This window comes from Protopterus annectens, chromosome 8.part0 (assembly GCF_019279795.1).
Source record: "Protopterus annectens isolate FY-2018-M chromosome 8.part0, PAN1.0, whole genome shotgun sequence".
In the NCBI taxonomy this organism is placed as follows: domain Eukaryota; kingdom Metazoa; phylum Chordata; order Ceratodontiformes; family Protopteridae; genus Protopterus; species Protopterus annectens.
The window spans coordinates 1,360,984,517-1,361,007,500 of record NC_056741.1 but is presented as its reverse complement, the minus strand read 5'-3'; the positions used below and the strand labels follow the sequence as shown (position 1 = coordinate 1,361,007,500).

The 22,984-nt window shown below is 41.1% G+C and overlaps 1 protein-coding gene across 1 annotated transcript in view; it reads right to left on the bottom strand.

Moving 5' to 3' along the window:
• Positions 1-22,984, bottom strand: part of FOXR1 (forkhead box R1) — a 176,924-nt gene that overhangs the window by 74,174 nt on the left and 79,766 nt on the right. Inside the window, exon 2 of the mRNA XM_044080936.1 lies at positions 18,485-18,595. Within this exon, the coding sequence (XP_043936871.1) occupies positions 18,485-18,595 (111 nt within the window). The remainder of the gene's footprint in view (positions 1-18,484; positions 18,596-22,984) is intronic.

Below are 22,984 nucleotides of genomic sequence, written 5' to 3'. Positions count from 1 at the left end.
TACTTGGCCTAGAAGGACTGATAATAACGATGGCCAAGTTGCAGTTGCAGTGAATGATAGTGTGATAAATAATGTTACTGCTTCTGATGTACAGAGTGCTGATACTAACATTTTGAGGGGTAATGCTCCTATTAATAAAGAGGCTGCTATTGATGTAGCAGCTACTGAAGTTAGTAGTGTGAATACTGGTAATAATAGTAGTAATAATCCTTTAACAAGTGAATGTGTTATGTCTAGGTCGGGGCCTTCTAATCCACAAGTTGTGACTAATAATTTTAGTTTCACCATCCGCTGAACCAGATAAATCAGAACAGGTAGTGCGAAGGAAGGTCCAACACTCCCATGTTCCCACCCTCTACACATATAGACGGAATGATATACCTGCTTCTTCTGCCAACAATATTCTATCTACTAGTAGTATTTTTGATAAAGAACACCCTTTCCCAATCAGGTCTTTATCGAGAGAAGGGAGAACACGCTCTATGAGTCGAGGGCGGCAGAAGAGGAAATTCTCCCCCGATCATGTACAGACTCAAAGCATCAAGAAAATGTGGGAGGGGAGGAAAATAACTTAGTGAGTAATCTTTCCAGTTATAATTTGACTCCGGATGAATTGAGAGTTCTTTCAAAGGGTTTAACATTTATCCCTACCACATTCAGTAAACTTAATGAGACACTACGTGATTTTAAATTATTTATTTGCCATCTGTCCTTGAAAATAGAGTTTCAAAGTAATGATATAGTTATGGGTCATGAGGTAAGGAAACCTAGTACCTATGTACCACCAATTCAACCCTTAATAGCAGCTTATAGTAAATTGGTCGAGGATGACCTATATCATTTGAGTCAAAAGGATGTAGAATATGGAAAGAAGTTTACAAATCTCACATATAGGGAGAGACAGGCATTATTCAAGTTACGTAATAATTCCAACATTGTCATAGGTTCATACTAGGCTATCTGCCCGAGGGCATTTATAAGCCTTGCCCATAGTTGTGTGGCTTACGCCACCCCTTTAGTTTGGAGAAACTATGCCCATTATTTTGCTGTGCCTCTGTCGAGCAGTGACACTGAGGTAACCCCTGGGGTGTATCTGCGATCTCCCATCCATTGGTCAAGATTCCTCTTGAACAAGGCCAGCGAGGTGCTCTGCCTCACATAAACCGGGATTTTGTTCCACAGCATAGGGAGTCTTTGGGTGATGAATCTATCCCTCCAGCACGTCCTATTAATAACAGTATCGAGGTTTAAGTCTCCCGCCCTTGTGGCTCTGAGGGATCTAGATTTTTTGAGATGAAGCATGTTCATCAAATCTGGGTTTGACATGGCCTTGTATGTCAGGCATAGGTCACCTCTGAGCAAGCGGTAAGCAACTGAATATAACTGGAGTTCTTTCAGTCGGGCAGCATAAGACAGATTTTTGAGACCCTTTATCCTTTTGGTGAGGAACTTTTGTGGCCTCTCCAGCTGCTGCAAGTGTCGGGTCAGATACATTCCGAATGGGGCATTGTACTCGATCATTGGTCTGATGAGTGATGAGTATAGGAGACTATGACTTCCCTTGATCTAGATGTGAATCCCTTCATGATAAGGTGGGCAATGTAGAAGGTCTTCCTAACTACTTTAGCAATATGAGTGTCGAATGAAAGGCTACTGTCAACCTGGGTTCCCAGGTCCCTAATAACTTCTTCTGTGTTCAGGGATTGCCACCTATATGGTAGCTAGGGGTAACCTTATTTTTCCCGAAGGGTATGACTATGCATTTCTTGGCATTTAACTTTAGGCCATGGCTCTGACACCAGTTATCCGTTTCTGTGAGACCCTTCTGAAGGATATCTGTGTCGGATGTGTTTTCAACTACGGCGCCCAGTTTGCAGTCATCTGCAAACTTTGTCAGCCATAACCCTCCTGTGTTTGCTTGTACTTCAGAAAAGTAGATGCCAAGCAAGAGTGGGCCCAGGACTGAGCCCTGTGGGACACCACTTGTGACAGGCTTTGAGTCTGACATGGCACCAGCAACTCTGACCCTGTGGGTTCTGTCACTCAGCCAGTTTGCAACCCATCTTGTAATGTATGGGTTTACATTTAAGTTGATGAGTTTTCAATGATACCCGAGTGAGGTATTGTATCAAAAGCCTTTGCCAGGTCTAGGTAGGCTGTATGGACTGCCTTTCCCTCGTCAATGGCCTTGGTGACTGTTTCGAAAAAGTCAACCAAGTTTAAAAGGCATGATCTGCCTTTGACAAAGCCAAACTGGGTTGGATCCAAAGTCTGCAAGTTCCCTATGTCTTTATTTATGAGATCCATTATGATCCTCTCCATGGCTTTGCAGATAAGGCTTGTCAAGCTAATGGGACGGTAATTTCCAGGGTCGGTGGAGGCACCGCCTTTGTGGAGTGGGACCACAGTCGCTGTCCGCCACTCACTGGAGTGCGTATCCGGAGGTGAGACTAAGATTAAACAGCTGTCCTAACTGTGGGCTTAATTCCTCATTGAGTTCATGGAGCACACAGCCGGGGACACCATCAGGTCCCATGGATGCTGTGTTCTTTGCCTTGGAGAGAGCAGTTCTCACCTGGGCGTTAGAGATGTTTGGGGGCTACAATCATTTGGTATAGATATCTCTCCTTTGGGAGAAGTTTGCACTGAACCTGTCAGCCAGTATGTTGGCAATGTCTGTAGGATCAGTAATCTTCACATCATTTTGAACTAATTCTGAGCATATCTGGGAGTTTCCTCCTAGGTTTCTGACATAGCTAAAGAATGCCTTATGGTTGTCTTTTGTGTCCTTAGCTTATTTTTTCTCAAAATTAGCTTTGGATGATTTTATGAGAGCTCTTAGCTTTTTACTTATAGTGATCAGCGGTGTCTTACCTTTTAAGGATTTTGCTCTATCTTGTAGTAGCTTTCTCCTTTGTTGTAGAGTTTGTTTATGGATGGGGTCCACCAGACTGGACGCTTGCCTTTGGTACAAAGAGTCTTTGTTTTGCTTGGGATTGCCTGATCCATGCAGCCCTGCAGGTGCTGGTAGAAGGCATTTGTAAGTGATTCAGCGGTTTGAGTAATGTTAACCGCCGGCTCAGGGGCCTTAAAGGAGACCACACTAGTCTTTAGAAGTGTGAAGTCGGCTTTCGAGAAGTTCTTTACTGTGGTCTTTTTCATTTCGGTGGGGCGGGATGAGGATCTCCAGCGAGATTAGTTTGTGATCAGATCTCACCAGTGAGGGTATACTTCCGGCGTTGAACATTGTGCTCCCATGTTCATGATGATGAGATCAAGTATGTTTTCTCCTCTTGTGGGGATGGTGACTAGTTGTTCCATGGCATTTGAGTTTATGAATTCCAGGAACTTTTGGGCTAGAGTGTTTGGGCTTGAGTAGTGTTCCCAGTCTATATTAGGGTAGTTGAAGTCACCTAGTATGATGGTGTTCGGAGATACATTTATCCCTCCAGTGTTTTCAGGAAGGCCATATGAGGTTCCTGAGTTTGCGAGGGTGGCCTGTAACATGCTACAAATTGCAGAGCAGTCTTGCTTATGGTTAATTGCACCTGGATGGTTTCCGATGCATCGTGCGATGCCACCAATCTTGAGGTGTGGGTGTCCTTGATGAATATGGATACCCTCCTCCTTTCTTGGTATTGTCCGGGTTTTGGGGCCGGAACGCATGATATGAGGTAAAACCTGATAGTGCTGGGGTGCTCTCAGGAGCCTTGAACCAGGTTTCTGTCACAGCACAGACATCGATGTTCTCCATACTGAGAAGGGCCTCGAGTGCGTGCATCTTGAGGTTGAGACTTCTGGCATTGAGCAGCATTACCCTTAGTTTTTTTTCTTTGTTTTGTTCTAGGGTGGTAGGTTTAGAATTTGAGCCTTGCCTAAAAAAGGCACTATGGGGGTGGCAAGAGCCTTTGCCAAAATCCGGAATCCCAGGGGTGACAAGTATTGCGAAGCAGCGTGGCTTGTCCAGCATGTCATCCCAGGCAGACAGACATTGGATCCCCTTTGAATGACACCAGAGTTTAAGCCAATTGTTAAAGCTGATCATCTTATCTCTGTATTGTGGCATCATTCTTGGTGAAGGTAGGATACTGCTCAAGGTCAGGGTCATACCTGCTTGGGTTACATAATCAGAGAGCTCCTCTATGTCTCTTTTCATATAGTCCAAGGAGGTACGTCTCAGGTCGTTAACACCAGCGTGGACAATGATTGAGTCGTACTTGTACCTGCTGTTGAGAAACCTGAGTGCATGCGTTATGTGGCGGATTCTAGCACCCGACAGGCAGCTTACTGTGACCTTCTCCTTACTCAGTCTGGTGAGCGGGACGTCAGTGTGTCTGACTATGGAGTCACCAATGATTAGTGTGTCTGGCATTGTGTTTGGCATTAAGGGCTGTGACTGCTTGACACTCTGACTGTGTGGTCTATGTGTTGCAGGTGTTGTGTTCTGAGGTGGTAGTTGTTTGGGTGTCTGCTTTGGTGGCCTCTGCTGTTTTGGTAGATTTTTGATCAGAGCCTTCGAGTATGTCTTTGTGTGTTTATGTGTATGATTTGAGGTTGTGATGGTATTATGTGAGACTGGGTCTATAGTGTGTGTGGTTACCTTCTCCTCCTGTCTGGTCATGCCAGTCCTATGTTGAGAGAGCTCAGCCTCCAGTTTGGCCGTATAGTTGCATCTCTCACATGTATTTGTGTTTTGTGGGAGGAGGAGAGAGTTGTCTGTGTACATGAGGCAATTGTAACATTGCCTCAATATTGTTCACCAGCTGAGCAGGAGAGGACATTAGCAACTGATCCCTCGACATGCTAGAAGGAATAGACAGAAAAACTTAAGAAAAGGTTCTGGGGATGTGGGTGACCGAGAAATGGGGTTTGCTTTTTTGGGGTACTTTCTATAACAAGAGTGCTGTATCGAGGTGATAAGTACTGTAGGAGCAAGTGCTTTGCTATACAGATAGAGAATAGTCTACTTGGGAGTCAAGTAGAGATAATTTATAGTTGTAGGATACACTAAATAGAACAGTAGTATACTTTGAGGAAGGTAGTTTTAAGGGAAAATTTGAAGAGTGGACTTTAGGTAGCACTAATAGTTTAAATCTGATTAACCGGCTGCCCTAGTGTGCAACGGTAGCAGCTCAGCTAACGTGCTTTATAGCAGGGGCTGGAAAAACAGGAAATGACCCAAAATGGCCGACTTAATTACTAGTTGCTGCTTCTAACCACTCCTCTGAGGACAAACAAGCAGCTCAGTACTCCCCACTCCCACTGGTGAGTAAAGAAACTACCTCTGGCCACACAAGAAAATGGAGGAACACAGAAACCAAATACAAAGCCCAGGGATCAGCAAAATCTGATCACTGGAACTAGAAAGTTTAGGAAAGGAGAAATATTTTTTGTTTTTTTGTTTTGCAAACAGACAGAAAAAATGCAGTAAATGCTTTGTTTTCGACTAAATTGCTATCAAAGGCTGGTACACTTGAGTGTATTAGCCTGTTTGTTACTTTTAAGCAATACTTTAGCCCACAAGTGCAATCAACAATATAAGCTCACAAAAACAGGAAAATAAGGTAATAAAACAGTAATATAGGCACAAACAGTAGTCGAAAAGCTCAAACCTGCCGACAAGGGTAGTGGGTTGGTAATTATGGATGCTATGAGGTAGAATGGTGATATGATTGCCATGCTTAGAGATGTGAATTTTTATACCCCATTGTCCCTTGATGATGTAAGATTTTTCACTGTGAGGGTACATAATATGTTGGTAGACAGGAAAATAAGGTAATAAAACAGTAATATAGGCACAAACAGTAGTCGAAAAGCTCAAACCTGCCGACAAGGGTAGTGGGTTGGTAATTATGGATGCTATGAGGTAGAATGGTGATATGATTGCCATGCTTAGAGATGTGAATTTTTATACCCCATTGTCCCTTGATGATGTAAGATTTTTCACTGTGAGGGTACATAATATGTTGGTAGACCTTTTGAGAAGTGACGTAATAAACTCCAAATTGTTCCAGTTTTTAGAAGTACCACACCCATTAGTGCCTGTGATACAAGGTCTGCCCAAAATACACAAAGATAGGTTGAATCCGCCACTGAGACCGATTGTTGCTGGCAGAGGCTGGACCACTGAACCGTTTTCAGTGTATATTGAACATAAATTGAGGCCGGTTGTTAATGATAATATATATATGTGTTAAGAGACACTAAACAGTTTTTGTTAGATCTTTATAGTTTTCTCAACACTGTGATAGTTGATAAAAAATATATTTTTGTAACAATGGATGTCCAGTCCCTATTTACGGTCATCCCCAATTCAGTCGGTATTGAAATGGTAGCTAGTTATTTGGAGAGGGCAACAAGCTTCACAGCAGCTGATATAGAACTCATTACATGTTTCCTAGAGGTAGTTTTGGAATCTAATGTTTTTTGTTTTGATAACCAATTATTTTTGCAGCAGGATGGCGTAGCTATGGGCACTCCTTGTGCCCATAGCTACGCCAACCTGGTTATGGCCGAATGGGAGTATAGATATATGTTTAAAATGAATCATTATATTAGGTCAGTTCCCTTTTACAGGCATTTTGTGGATGACCTGTTCTTTTTATGGTCTGGTACCCCTAGTGACCTAGCTGATTTTGTTAGAGATATGAATTCTACTACCAGTTTTCTTAGGTTCACTGTTGAGTGGTCCGAGGATAAAATCCCATTTTTAGATATTTATGTTGAAAGATTGGCAAATGGCATGGTTAATACTGGGTTATATAGGAAATCTTGCCATAAGAACATGTTGCTCCATCGTGACAGTATGCATCCGGAGTATTATCTATAAAAATATTGTACGTGGACAAGCTATGCGCTTGTCAAGATATACCCCAGCAGAACCTGATTTCAAGGAAGGGGTGATTGATCTTAAACAGAGACTGAGAGAGCGTGGTTATAGTGATTTAGATTTGGAGAGAGGTATGGTGGATCTAGATCAGATGAGATCTGGAGCAGCCGCTCCTTACTTTTCTGATAGAGTCCCCAATCAGGTGAGACAGCAGAGCGCTGATGGGATAGGTGTTGGTTTTAATAATATTGTCTATCCTATTTTTTATACTCGTGATGTGGGAGTCATCAAGGATATTATTAAGACACATTGGCACATTCTATCAGTAGATCCCAAAATTAGGCAAGTTGTAGGGGATAGTCCGAGATTTATATACAAGAACAAGATGAATCTCAAGAGGTTATTGTGTTATCCTAGAAATAATATTATTGGGACATCTGAAGGTACTCATGTCACCTCCCCCCTGTAATTCATGTAATTTTTGCTCATTTATAGATTCAGAACAGGTTTTTATTCATCCATCTGGTATGGGATATTTTTCAGCATATGCCAGTGGGAACTGCATGTCTCATGATGTGGTTTATTTGGCTTCGTGTGTGACGTGTCCTGCATTCTATGTTGGTAAGACCAACAGATGTCTCAGAGATAGGATGCGGGAGCACGTCTACCACATCAGAAAGGGTTCAGTCTCTAATGCATTGGCCAAACATGTTAGAGACTGTGGACAGGAACATTTGTTCAAGTTTAGAATTTTAGAGAAGATACATACTACCATTAGAGGAGGAGACGTTGGTACCTTCACTGAATCGAGAGAAACAACTTGGATTATGAGACTGAGATCAGACATGCCCCCTGGCTTGAATGGGAAAGTCCCGATACAACCCTTTTTGAAAATGAGAAAGTTAAAGATTTAGATATCTTATTTTTATCTATATATCTATATATCTATATATGTATATTTTTATAGTATAGTTTAAATAACTTTTATATATATGCTCCCACATATATATATATATATATATATATATATATATATATATGATTTCTAACATATTTCTCATTTCATTTATTTATTTATATTGATTTATACATGTATTTTATATAGAGGGTATTATATTATAATATATTCCCCATTTTAGCATGGGTAGAAAATGTGATTTTATGTATGTATTGATTTTTAAATATTGCACTTATACATAAGTGTTGTTTATATATGTTGCAGTCTTTTGAGATTGATGTTGTGTTGCCTTTGTGAAGCTATTCTATTGCATGAAAAAGATGTTTGTTTGTTTTTTAATTTATTGTTTATATAATTATGTTTTAATAGCTTGAATTTCCCGCCTATTTGGGTATTTAAGCAATTATGTCATGCTGTTATTCAGGTCTGATGAAGCTAATGGCGAAAGCGCTCACCTGATGTGCACTCAATATATCTTCTTGTTTTATATTTTTTCTCCTTGGATTATTATCATTTTGGCTGACTGCTACAGTGATTCCGTTGGACTACTGACTTTATGCATCCTGATAGCGTATGTTATATGCTATCTTCGTACTCCTTCATTGTTTTGCTCTAGCTAGTTGTGTTTTGTTCCTGGCTTTGGTTATTGCTTTTACTAGTGGGAGCATTAACTCCGCGTGAGTCTACTTGTTTTTTTACTATAAAAAAAAAAACAAAGGACCATGGGCAAATTTAATGCTGAAGGTGTGGGTGGGGAGTCAGGTGGGAAGGTGGGTAAATATGTTAGGGTGGCTTAGTACATTGGCAAATATGTTTGCTGAGAAGGAAGTTTTTTTAGTGTGTGGTTAAATTTGTTAAGTTTTGATGTGGCTCTAATTTCCAAGGGTAGCCCATTCCACAATTTGACTATATAGCAGGAGTATATGCTTTGGCCTGCTTTTTTGTTTGATCTATGTAGACTTCGAAGTTGTTTATCTTCACAGCACAAGGTCTTGGTTGGTATGTAGTTTTGGAGGGTGGAGTTTAAATTGGGGCACTTTTCCAGTATAAATATTTTGTGGGCAAAGGCTAGTTGAATTTAGTTGAGATGATGCAGGAATTTGAGCCATTTGAGTTTTGAGTGCTATATAGTGATGGTTATAGAAAGGTGCAGAGGGTGCAAATTTAGCAATCTTATTGTAGCAAGATTCTAGTTTTTTTTTTAGTGTGATTTGGAGCTTTGTAAATATAGATGCACCAACCATATAATAATGAGGGCAGAAGGTAGGTTGTTAGCCATTGTCAATTTGGTGGTTGTATTCATACATTTCTTGTGGCAGTAATGTCTAGTAATTTTGCCTGTGAAACAAATTTCTATTCGTTTGTTTATTAAATATATTTTAAATTCTTTAGGAGGGGGGTTTGATGTAAATAAGCAAAGTTTTGTTTTCTTAGGGTTGAGCAGTAGTTGGATACTGTTGAGCCAGGGTTTCTATGCATGTTAAAGCGTCTTGGGATATTTGCTCGAGTTGTTTAAAATTATGAGAGGAGGAGATGGTGGTAGAGTTGTCAGCATATTTTATCAGTAAACGTGAGAAAGAGCAGAGTGGAGGTTGTAAAGATACTGAAGAGAAGGGGTCCCGGGATAGATCCTTGGGGTGCTCCTGTTTTGTTTGGGAGGTATTGTGAGACCATCTTGCCATTTTACAGACTGTTGCCTATTTGTTAGATAGCTATTGAACAATTGTTGAGATGATGGGGAGAGCTGTAGAGTGGCCAGTTGCTGTAAGAGGTTTGGATGTGAGACGATCAAAGGCTTTTGAGAGACCGAAGAGTAGAGCAGAAATATATTGGCCAGTGTACCTTGACTTATTTTTTTTCTGTGAAGGAGACTAGTGCAGTTGATGTACTATGCGGGGGTCTAAATCCATGCTGAGTTGGAGTAAGCAGATTATTTGTTATGAGGTGATTGAATAGTTGTTTGTGTATGTATTTCTCTAGGATTTTTAAAAGGGGGGAAATAATGGTGATGGGTCTGTAGTTTGCCAGTTCGACTGAATTACCTTCTTTGTGTAGAGGGGTTATAATGGATTTTTTTCAGAGGGTTGGGACATAGGATTCTGTGATGAATCTATTGATCAGTATGCTAATGGGCTATGTGATGGCATTGGTGGCAGGTTTTAAGTATTCTGAGGGGAGGTGATCAGCAGAAGGTGTTTAGAAGTTTGCAAATGTAGTTTGTTAGCAGTGGTTGGAGAGGTGGGGAGGGTGGGAGCTGATGAGGTGGTGTTGTAGGTGGATGACAGCAGATGGAAGTTTGTGCTGTCAGGGGTTGGAAAAGTGGCGAGTGATTAATGCTGGGGATATTAGGGGTGCTGGAGTTGGTGGGGTCTGATAGTAGGCAGGTTATACGGTCTATAAAATGAGTGTTAAAAGCTTCAGCTATCTGTGATGATGTTTTCTGCATAGATGGAGCACGGTTTTGCTTGTTACTAGCTGCAAGTAGTGAGGAGAAGGTACTCCAGAAGTTTTCTGGATTGTTTTTGTGTTCTGATAATTGTCTGGAGAAGAAATGTTTTTTGTCATTATTTAGAAGTTTTTTTTTTTGCTTGATTACGTAGGTGTCTATACTTTTGAAAGTTTACATTGTTTTTATTATTATGCCAGTCTCTCCAGGCTTTATCTCTTATTATTAGCATATGCTTTGTGGTTTTTTGTGCATGTTTAATTTTTGCCCTTTTGGCCCTCACTGGGGCAAAACTATTGAGTGCATCCAGGAAAAGTTTGTTAAAGTAGCTTAATGTATTGTCTAAGGGTGGAGTTTTTAGTGATGTCCAATTTAAGGAAGTTAAGATGTTACTAAAAAGTTGGGGATTAAAGTTAGATAGATTGAGTGAGGTTTTGTAGTTGTGTCTGAGGTTTTGTAGTTGTGTTTTTGGTAACAGGCTAGATGACCTGTAGGAGTATGTGGTCACTAAGGATATTGGATAGAGTTTCAGAGTTGGAGTGCTTGTTGGGATTGGTGACTAAGATGCAATCTGAGATGAATCCTTGGGAGTTGTTCTTTGGAAATGTTTGGTGTTGTGATGTGTTGAGTATATCCATGTGTATTTATACTATTAGCTGGGAAATCAGACATGATAATTTGCCAATTAATATTTAAGTCACCCATGATTATTGTTGCATTTGATATATTTTGTGACATCCAGAATAAGATGTCTTCTAATGCTGGAATAGTACTGCCTAGGGGGATATAAAGTACAGCAATGCATAGTTTTTTTTTGTTGCGATGATGCTTAGGTGGGCTATAAGAATTTCTGCATTACTGAATTTAGGAATGGGTTTAATATAAGGAAACAAGATGTGTGGGTTGGGGTAGATTAAGGCTACCCTCTCCTGCTTTTCTTTCAGCTTTTTTCTGCTGTTATTATGTTATAACCTGGGGAGTAGTTCATTATCTTGGATATGAGGTTTTAACTAAGTTTCTGTGAGTGCAAGAATATCTGGGGGTACTGTAACAGCCATGTGTGTAATTCAGTAATTTTGTTGAAGATGCATTGTATGTTTAGTGTGGTTAGAAGTAGGGCATTATTGTTGGGGATGTGGTAGTGATGATTGGTTCTGGGTTAGGGGTGGATGTCCCAACACTGGAATAAAATTGAGAAGAAGAGATGGTTTTGGCAAGTTTTTTTGTAGGTTGTGGTACTGGATGCAGATTTAAATTGATTTGGAGAGAGATTTGAAATATTTTGCATTTATGAAAGAGTAGCATGTGTACATCGAATAGGCTTGGTGATATATCTGAGTAGCTGTTTTGTTGCAGTGTATCTAATGCTGTGAGTGTAGTAGTTGTACATGTTATAGGAGTAAGGTGGTTTGTACGTGATTTAGTGATTATGAGTAATGTAATAGTTAAAGTAAATTAAAGAATGTTAGGAGTAATGTAGCTGGAGTATGGTGGAGCATGTTGCATTTTATGGGATTGGGAGTGTTTGTGTAGGTTGTGTTCATGAGATTATAGTTTAAGCAATTTAGTTGTATAGAGGAAAAGGATGAAAGGTGTGTGTGTGTGTGTGTGTGTGTGTGTGTGTGTGTGTGTGTGTGTGTGTGTGTGTGTGTGTATGTGTGAAGTTATAAAGAAAACTAGAGGAGATGTAAGCAGGTGTACGTGAGCTAGTGTGTTTGACTGGTTAATATATGGAAAGGGGAAGAGTTCTGTTGAGCATAAATGTAATTGAAACAGGGGTGGGTGGGAATGGAGGTATGGTAGAAGAACAGGTTTAGCCTGGATTCTGATAAGAAAATAAAACAATCTAAAATTTAGAGTTGTGATTTTAGAGGTTTCTGTAAAGTAAGTTTCTATAGGTACGTGATAGTTAAAAGCAATATATATTTGTTGTGGTAATGAAATATAATAGTTCAGTGAGCTAACTGAGCACTAAGTGGTAAGCGTTATTACTGGTGGCTATTTTAATATGCAGGCTGGAGAGGGATAAGACGATTGGGGGGGTGGATACCAGAGACGTCCCAGTGATTTGCTGTGATTTTTTTTATTTGATTAGGAAATACACAGTTGAGAAGTCAAAAAGACATACAATTATTTTAAAAGGCAGCAGCAGGATTTTGCCGAAGTGCCATGATGTAGTTCAATTCAGTGTTGCAGCTTTAGTCAGTGTATTAGGGGGTTTGTAGATATATTCATTGTATTTTCTGGCTTGAAACCTACGAGGAGGGGGAGAGAAAGAGGGAAGGTTAGATAAGTTTAATAGGTAGGATATTATTAGAGTAAGATGTATGTTAAAAACAAGGAGACGTTGAAAATAGCAGTAAGGGATTTAGAGCTATAGCATTTTTGAAAGTAGCAGAAAGGAAATAGAGTTGTATTGAGGGTTAGAAAGGAGAGTTTAAGTCAATGGAGGGAGTAGAGGTAACAAAAGAGAGGGAAGAGACAGTTAAAAGTAGAATAGGCAGTAGTGTACTATGTTACTTTAGAAATACACGATAACTACTTGAACAATAAATTTAGGTTAAGGATATTCTTGGGACTATTTACTAAGCAATATTTTAAACAACGTCAACTTAATGCACATAGTAGAGTTTATTTAGAACAGCACAGTCTTAAATGCATGAACAGTTGAGGTCTCGTGACATAATACATATGAACAAACATGCTACTGGGGAAAACAATCTGAGTAAAAGCAATCAGCACATTTTTAATGCATGGAACAGGTCCATTCTACTTTCACATAATACATACAAACTAACGCACTACTGTGGAAAAGTCAAAGCAAAAGAAATCACCTCTGTTGTGAGGAGTCATTTAGAGTTTTAAGTGACTTCTGCAAGTTCATAGGTTGGTACTAGGCTATCTGCCCGAAGGCATTTATAAGCCCAGCGAGAATGTGTTGGCTTTTGCTGCCCCCTTAGATTAGTTCCCTGTTCCTCTGTCCAGCAGAGCCACTGAAGTGATCCCAGAGGTAAACTTTCTGTTTCCCATCCACTTGTCAAAGTTTCTTTTGAAGAGTGTTAGTGAGGAGCTCTGCCTAATGTAGATTGGGATCTTGTTCCAAAGCATGGGAAGTCTCTGGGCCAGGCATCTATCCCTCCAGCATGTCCTATTTATTGTTGTGGTGAGGTTTAGATCCCTAGAGCATGTGGCTCAAGGGAATAAGGTTTTCTTTAGGTGGAGCATGTCCATCATTTCTGGGTTGGACATGGCCATGTATGGCAGACAGAGATCACCTCCAAGTAGGCGGTATGCAACTGAGTACAACTGGAGTTTCTTCAGTTGAGCTGCATAGGGCATCTGTTTGAGGCCAGTGATCCTCTTGGTGAGGTACTTCTGTGGTCTTTCCAGCTGTTGCAGGTGTCTTGTAAGGTACATTACAAATGGGGCATTGTACTCTGACGGGTCTGATGAGTAGAGGGACACAATGACCTCTTCTGATCTGGATGCGAACCCTTTTGTGATTAGGTGGGCCATGCAGAAGGATTTTCTAACCACTTTGGCAATGTGATTATCAAAGGTGAGATTACCATCTACTTGAATCCCCAGATACCTTATTACGTCTTCCATATTTAGGGGACTAACACCTATGTGGAAGTTTGTGGGTACTTTGTTTTTTCCAAAGGGGATGACTATGCACTTTTTCACATTTAGCTTGAGGCCATGATTTTGACACCAGGTATCCATCTCAGTGAAACCGTTTTGGAGGATGCCTGTGTCAGCCAGAGAGTCAATTATATCCCCTAATTTGCAGTCGTCTGCGAACTTGGTCAGCCATAGTCCTCCTGTGCTTGCTTGTACCTCTGAGAAGTACATGCTGAACAGGAGAGGTCCTAGGACTGAGCCCTGGGGAATGCCACTTGTAACCGGTTTAGAGTTGGACCTAGCGTCCACAACTCATGTGGGTTCTGTCCGTGAGCCAGTTGGTAACCCATCTTGTGACATAGGGGTTTATGTTCAGGCTGGTGAGCTTGTCTATACCAGAATGGGGAATGGTGTCAAAGGCCTTAGCGAGGTCTAGGTAGGCTGTGTGTACCACCTTTCCCTTGTCTATAGCCTTGGTAACTGTCTCAAAGAAGTCCACCAGGTTCAGGAGGCATGATATGCCCTTAAAGCCAAACTGGGTAGGGTCCAGTGTTTGGAGGTTCTCAATGTCTCTGTTAATGAGTTCCATGACGATGCCCTCCATACCCTTGCAGACCAAGCTAGTGAGGCTTATAGGGTTGACAGTTCCTGGGGTCTGTTGTGGCTCCACCTTTGTGAAGCGAAATAACCGTTGCTGTGTGTCACTCTATGGGTATGTAGCCTGTGGAGAGGCTGAGTTTGAACAGTGTGTTTAGGTGAGGGGTTAGTTTGTCTTTGAGCTAGTGTAGGGCACAGCCTGGGAACACCGTCCGGTCCCATTGATGCTGTGTTTTTGGCTTTGGAGAGGACTGTTTTAACCTGAGTGTCTGTGATTTCAAGGACTCTGTATTCCTCTGGTATGGTTATGGGCCCTTTTGGGGGTGAGAGGGGGGTGAAGTTTGTGCTGACCTGTCTGCCAAGATGTTGGCGATATCTGTCATTTCAGTGTATTTTGTGCCATTCTGCACTAACTCCGAGCAGATCTGAGCATTGCCACTTAGATTCTTGACATAGCTAAAGAATGCCTTTTGGTTATCTTTGGAGTCCTTGGCAATTTTTCTTTCAAAGCTCGCCTTGGATGATTTTATGAGGGATCGTAGTTTCTTGCCGATACTGATCAGGGATGTCTTCCCTTCTTGGGATTTTACTCTTTTCTGTACTAGTTTCCTCCTTCTGTTGTATAGCTTGTTTATGGCAGAAGTCCACCAGACTGGTTTCCTTTTCTTGGAGGAGTAAGTCTTGGTTTTGCTTTGGATGACACGATCCATGCATTCTTGTAGCTGCCCGTAGAATGCATTAGTAAAGGATTTTGCAGCTTGGACAGTGTTATCCTTTCAGCATGGGGGCTTTGAAACTTTCCACCTCGGTCTTAAGTAATGTGAAGTTTGCTTTTGAAAAGTTTTTCACGGTGGTTATCTTGTCCAGGGGTGGGGGTGGAATATGGATATCCAAAGTGATTCATTTATGGTCAAATCTAACCAACGAGTGGCTGACCTCTGGTGTGGAACACCGGTCACCCATGTTGGTGATGACCAGGTCCAATATGTTGTGTTGACCAGTTGAACCAGGGCGTTTGAGTTTATAAATTCTAGGAAATGTTGGGCAAGGGAGCTAGTACTGGAGTAGTTCTCTCAGTTAATGTTTGGGTAATTGAAATCACCCAATATTAGGGTGCTTGGTAGGACCTTTATGTTTCCCAGTGTTTCCAGAAACACAGAATGGGGGTCCTGGGACATGGTGGGTGATCTGTAGCAAGCTACAATTTGAATTGCAGTTTTGCCCATTGTTAGTTGCACGTGGACGATCTCTGAAGCTTCACGCTGTGCCACTAACCTGGAGGTGTGGGTATCCTTGATGAATATGGATACGCCCATGCCTTTTGTATTTCGGTATGGGTTCTGTGGCCAAAATGTATGGTATGAGTTGTAGCCTGGTAGTGCTGGGGTGTTCTCTGGATCCTTAAACCAGGTTTCTGTTACTGCACATGTATACATTTTTCTCCATACTGAGGAGTGCCTCAAGTGCTTGCATTTTGAGGTTTAGACTTCTTGCATTGAGTAGCATTACCCTCAGTTTTTTTGTTACTTGTGCTATTTACGGTAATGGGTTTAGTCTTTTGAGCCTTGCCTAAAAAAGGCACTATGGGGGTGGCAAGAGCCTTGGCCAGTATTCAAAAGCCTAAGGGTGACAAGGTGCAAGCCGTCTCTAGTGAAGCAGCGTGACTTGTCAAGCATGTCATCCCAGGCAGACAGACACTGGATCCCCTTTGAATGACACCAAAAACTTAGCCAATTATTGAAATCGAGAATTTTTTCTTTATACCATGGTATCATTCTTGGTGAGGGCAGGATGCTACTCAGGGTCATACCGGCCTGGGCTACGTGATAAGAGAGCTCTTCCATGTCTCTCTTCATGTAGTCCAGGGAGGTACAGCTCAGGTCATTCACACCAACATGGACAATGACAGAGTCATATTTGTACTTGTTCTGGTGTGACCCGAGTGCTTGTGTTATGTGGCGGATCCTGGCACCCGACAGGCAGCTAATAGTAATCTTCTCTATATTCAGCCTAGTGAGTGGGACGTCAGTGTGCCTGACTATAGAGTCACCTATTACTAGTATGTTGGGTATGTTATTTTGCCTTAAGGGCTGTGATTGCATGGCACACTGGTTTTGTGAAGTATGTGTTTCATGGTTTGTGCTGGGGGGGTGAAGGTTGCTTGGATGTTTGTTGGTTTTGCAGATTTTTATTTAGAGCCGGAGTATGTTTTCATGTATTTATGTTTTTTTTGCCGGTGCTGGTTTAATAGGTCTATATAAGACTGATGGTGTGATGTAAGTATTTCCCTTCTCCTCTTGACAGTCTGATCCAGTCTTGGGTTGAGAGAGCTTAGCCTCTAGTTCGGCTGTATAACTGCATCTCTCGCATGTATTAGTGTTTGGTGGTAGGAGGAGGGGGTTGTCTGTGTACATGAGGTAGTTGTAACATTGCCTCAAAATGCCCTGATTCACTAGTTGGACTGCAGAGTACACCTGAAACTGCCCTTTGGACATGCCTGGATAGGTACGGTGAACTGTTTTACTGGATGGCTGGTAAGGTCGAATAGAGAGCCTTGTCCTTCTGTACAGTACAAGAGGGTCTAGTGCTAGGGTTTATAAGTGCTTGCTATAAGTTTTGAGCAAGTGCTGGGCTGAGAAATGAATGGCTTAAGTGCTTAAGTTGAAAGTTTGTCTAGTTCCAAGGGAAAAAATGAAGAGGAGACTTTGTGGAGCCGGGAATAGTTTTACCCTAAGTAACTGGCGCTGCCCGGCACGCAAAACCGGGCAAATATGGTTTTTATAGCAGGGAAATGAAAGAGATAGAAATTAGCCCAAAATGGCCAATAAACTACGAATTTCTGGGCTGAAACCACTCCTCCAGGGACAGATAGGCTTCTCAAAGCTCACCTCTCTCACAGGTGAGCAGAGAAACTTCCTTCTATCCAAGTAAGGTATGGGCAAACACAACATTCATGGACTAGTTACTATCATTTGTGAATAAATGTCCATATGCAAAGTAATAATCCGTTTAAGCTTTTAGGAGAGTATTGAGGCTGATTATATATATAAAACAATCACATTCACTATTGTAACAGTTCAAACTCTTAAGTAAACGACTAGAAGTGCAACCATAATAGCTGTACAAGCATAATTATGTCCCTGATGAGTTACAAAAGTCAAGAGGTGAAAAGAATAAATTAAATTCAAGAAAGGGGAATTGGCCAACCATTTCAAGGTTGGGCAAGAGTCCCCAGACCCATTCATTCCTCCTCCTTGGCAAGACCGTGAGCCCATCAATTTCCCCAGCAAAAAGAGGTGGGTGGTAGGAGTGTAACAGCTTGCTGTTCCTGTAAGCAGCCCACCCACCTCCCCTATCAGAGCAGCCCCATTTGGTGACTGCTTGAACGCCGATGTATCCTACTGCCATGAGGAGCATGCATATTCATGCTGAATCCTCTGGTCCATGTGCCTTCCATAATGGTAGCATGTGCTCCTTTGGCCCATGCAGTAAAAGTGAAACAAGTAGTACTCCTCGTTTGTGTCACTTAAGAGGCAATCTAGACCCATCTTCCTCCTGACATAGTGGACAAGCCAACGGAAGTTGGTCATTGCTATCATCCCTAGCAAACTCCTACAGATGCCTGAAACACCATTTGAACCCAGGTCACCTGCACCAGAGTCACGGCTTTATCCCATTATGCCACACAGCTGGCTAGAGCAATACATTTAACTATTATATTATAACATTTTCACCTAATCGCCATCAAAATGGGTAGTTTGGTGACCTCACATCATTTAAAGTAAAGCATCCCTCTGATTGCAGCATCCATCTTAACTATTAACCCAAGTACCTCTTACAGTGATAGCTTCTATGACCTTCTGAATATCTGCCATTAAAACAAAGTGGTAAATTACACTGACAAGATCATGTGTCAGATACCAGTGAAGGTTCAATGCATTTATATTAATTTTATACAATTTCTTTTTAACTATTCAGCATACTAGAACAAGAAGCTTGTGACATACCACACTTTACTGAAAATCCGTACCGTCATTTTCCAGAAATGGATGAACTGCACGATCATCTCTTGAGGCTGAAGTTTGGCGTGAAAATCGAGCATACTGCCAACGCATCAAACAATGGTCATTTAACTTCTCATCTGCAGAAAACCAGAAAAAAAAACCCCCAAAAGAAATGAAATAAATATCACATTGCTGGTAAAATGTTGTGAATTTAACTTTTCTGAAGCACTCAGCATTTCTTTTGATGTATTTACCATAGCCTGTTCAGCATGATTTCAGTTTCATTTTGTAGGATTAACTCAGTCAAAACATTATCTATGTGGATATTACTCGAACAAAAGTCATTCCTTTCCTTTTGTACTGCTACACTATCACTTTCATCCATCCTGTTTTGTCTTTGGAATTTATATGAGTAGTGTCACTATTTTGTAATGATTACTCATTTCTGCTCAGCTGTATATCCCCTCACTCAATTTTAATGTACCTTTAACAAGAACTGCATTTATGTTGACTGAAAACATCCTCTTGAAATAACATTCTTTGGCAAATGTTAACCTTAGCAGGAGCATCTTGCATAGGGTTGCCATCTTTTAAACAGGCCAAAGTGAGAGATGGGGGTGTGACCAAAATGACACTGGCCACATCCTCTATCATGACATCACCACAGGAGTGGTGAAGGAGATACCGTTATGGGTACATCAGCTGGCTGGACTGGCTGCTGGAGTGGCTGGCTGGCTGCTGGAGTGGCTAGCTAGGCTGGCTGGCTGGCTGCTGGAGTGGCTGGCTGGCTGCTGGAGTGGCTAGCTAGGCTGGCTGGCTGCTGGAGTGGCTAGCTAGGCTGGCTGGCTGCTGGAGTGGCTAGCTAGGCTGACTGGCTGCTGGAGTGGCTAGCTAGGCTGACTGGCTGCTGGAGTGGCTAGCTAGGCTGACTGGCTGCTGGAGTGGCTAGCTGGTTTGTGGGAGTTGCTGCTGGATGGATGAATGGCTGGCTGGCTCAGCTGTTAGGAAAAAAAAATCTCAGTCTTTTTCTTTAGCGGCTGTAGAAGTGCTAAGAACAAGCTGCTCTACAGCTGCAATCTTTGCAGGACTCATCTTGCCCCAGTCCCCACCCCCTTCATGAATTGTAGCCAACTGCTGCATGATTTAAAGCACTCGGACCTAACAGGGAATAGCTCTGCCTGCAGGTCCGGGTTGGTGATGCAACTGAATTACCGTGAAAAAGCTGGAAGTAATTTTCCACTGAGATTCAGTGCGACTGAAAAGCAGAACTTTTCAAGTCCCACTACTTTGCACAGCAGGCAACAAGATGAGGCAGCTCAACCCGTGAGTGTCCTATTGATAACGGACAGGTGGAGTGTGCAGATCAAAACTCCCTGCTCCATTCTCCAGAACGTGCTGCTATCTGTCTACCCCAAAGAGATTACAAATCAGCAAAGTTTCAGCCTTTAAAGCTTAATCTCTTATTTTGGTTATCAAACCTCCCACCTTCAGTTTACTATTAAAAGAACTCTACAACCCATGCAGCAAAATATGCAGAAAGTGTGGCATGATAGCCCAATAAAAACTAATCACTTCAGGTCAATTAAACTGAAAGAAACATAATGGTGAACTATAAACATATTTTGAATTCTTCTGCTAAATGCAAATTGACAGCACACCTTGTAGTGAAAACATTAAATACCCCAAATGTGTGCTGCTTAAAAGAAACAAATGAAGAGCACAAGTGTGTATGTCTTGCTTTTATGGCCTGGATTCTAGGTGTAAAGGATCCTTAGACAAGCCAACTAACAAAGTTAAACAAAAAAAAAATAAATGCATTAAACCTCTTCAATCGTGAAAGGAAAAACATACTCCCGTTTAAATCATGCATTAAGCACAAGGGTCATGTATCATGTGACCAGAGTCCTCTCTCTGTCTCTGTCTCTGTCTCTCCACCCCTGGCAATGAGCAGGACAGCAGAATCAGAAGTGAAAAGACCCCAAGTATCAAAGTAGTTATCTGTCTTTTCCAGATGAGAACAGCTATGCTGAAGATTATCAGATTTCATCTTCTGTAATTCTTTTCTTTATTCTGTAATGTTTTCATGTTTGTGTTTCCCTTCAACTCTCACAGGTGGGTAGTTCTATGCTAAGAAATGTTCATCACACTGTAAACAATATCACTGGAAATTACAGTGCTACAGGGCTGGCCAAATTCATGGTCTGATATAGTTTGCATACTACTAAAACTTACACAGACTGCAGCTATACCAGCATTTGAGTGCCTCCTTACCACCAGCACATGGCAATGTCTGCTTTAATTCACATGTACCAGCAGAGCTATCTACACCTTGGCTCACACCCAACTCTCATTTAAGGGGAAAACATTCCCTGTAATGGAGTTGAACCATATTATAAGGTGGTAATTGGTTAATCTTTCATATTTGGATGGTGACTCCTAGAAAAGCTTTAATATTTTAAATATTGCACTATGAGTGCAAGTACCCTTAAACCTATCAAATAAAAACTTATTACTCCACTGTTCCAGTTTACACCTGCACAAATTCAAATGCAATTTCTCCTGAAACTATGAAAGTAAAATAAAACTGTGTAAAACAGAAAGGCAAGATTACAAAAACTCTCTACAATCTAGATTTGATTTACAAAGAATTTTAACTACAGATGGCATTTGTCAGATTAAAATCTAATACAGTTGCACAAACATATAAATTGTCTCTTTCAAATTTTACAAGGCGGCTTCCTTCCTTGGTGAAAGTCCTTTGCTGTTCAAGAACCACTTAATGTGCTTGATTAAGGAAATAAGTTCTTGCGTCCATGTTTTCTGACTTCAAATCTTCACAAATTTCTACAGTTATATCTGTGCTGCTGCCAATCATGAAATGTTTACATTTATTTTGTCAAGTAATCACTAATGTTTGGACACAACCCTTTAATATCCATGATGCAGCCTTTTTTTTTCTTAAGCAGAAACTTGAAGGACTTCTAGTGTAAACTTATTTTCTCTATAATGCTTACATTGGTTCTCCCTGTAAAGAGGGCATGGGATAATCTAGAAGTAAAATAACCAACAAAGTTAAAGGAGGCCTCAAGCTTGGGTCAGCAAAAAGGAAAGATGAGAACTTCAGTTCAGAATACATCTTTTTGCTAAGAGAAGAGGACAAATCCAATTCTTAGATCCTCTGATGAGGATATCTGGCTGTGACTAGTAAGATATGAGAGTCACATCTTGAGGATGAAAGAGTTAATGCCATTCTTTTTATAACCAGGATCACATGAAGACTGCAGGACTAATCACCCAATTCAGGAACACTTCCACACTAGGCTTGTGTACTCGGGTACCAATGTGGCACAGAGGGGAATGAAGGAGCAATCATTCAATATTATGGTGTGAAGGGACTAAAGTTTCTCATACACAGCACAAAACAGAATTGCTTAGAATTTTTTGATCTTGTAAAAGGCATTTAGTGCAAGAAAAACAGAGTCTAACATTTAAGTAAGATGTCTTTGATTTAAAGGTTATCCACTCTTGTACCTAAACCTCTTGAGACAAAAACAGGCAATCCCTAAAAAATGCTTATGTGGTTGTACCTCTCCTTAAAGGGTGCATCTTGAAATAAACTGTGAGGCACTGAAAAATGTATGTGGCATCTGTTAAAGAACTGGGTTATTACATTAACTTTGCTTGACAGCAGGAGAAAATATCTGATCTAGTCTAAGTACAAATAACATTCCACAAACCCTCATTTGCCATTTTGCCATATGGATTCACTCTTCTCCTATCAATCACAACCTTATGGCACCCACATGTTCAAACCAGCTCTGAACTTTACTCAGAAAGCTTGGCTATCCAGTTTGTTTCTCACCTGGGGTGCCTTCTGTGAAGAGTACGGATGCCCTCTCTGTCCTCACATGGATATTTACTAGGTGGTACAGTTTTCTTCCGTATCCAAGATGATTAGGAAAGCTACAAACTGCCATTAAGTGTGCAAATGTGCGTTTGTTGTTGAACACATAAATATATGTTAGCAGTATCAAGAAACTTGTAGCAGATGCAGGGTGTGTGGAACTGTGTGTAGAAGCACCTTCCACAATGATGACATGTCCTGAGTAGAGGAAATTATGCCCCCTGCACCAAAAAGGACAAATAACATAAGCAAGAAGATAAGGATCTGGTAACTAGAGACGCTACAACTTGAGAAAGAATGGCATGGTGGCATAGAAGAGTCAGTGAACTTGGGGCTGAAGGAACCTGGTTCTCCAAGTGTCTCTTGAGCATTACCACATAGAAGAGAAGTGAACAGAATTTTGTATGATTTGGAAAATGAAAGAAACACTAGCTAAAAAAATGGAGCCTAATGCAAATCCCCAAAGAAAAAGGTACTAGTTACATTGTTTGTTATAAAGGCAGGAGAGACTAGCTGTGTTAAACAACAAATGACTATTGTATATGTCACACTGAAGAAAATGATTTCTTGCAAAAACTAAAAAAAAAACACACACAAGAATAAAAAAAAAAAAAAACACAAC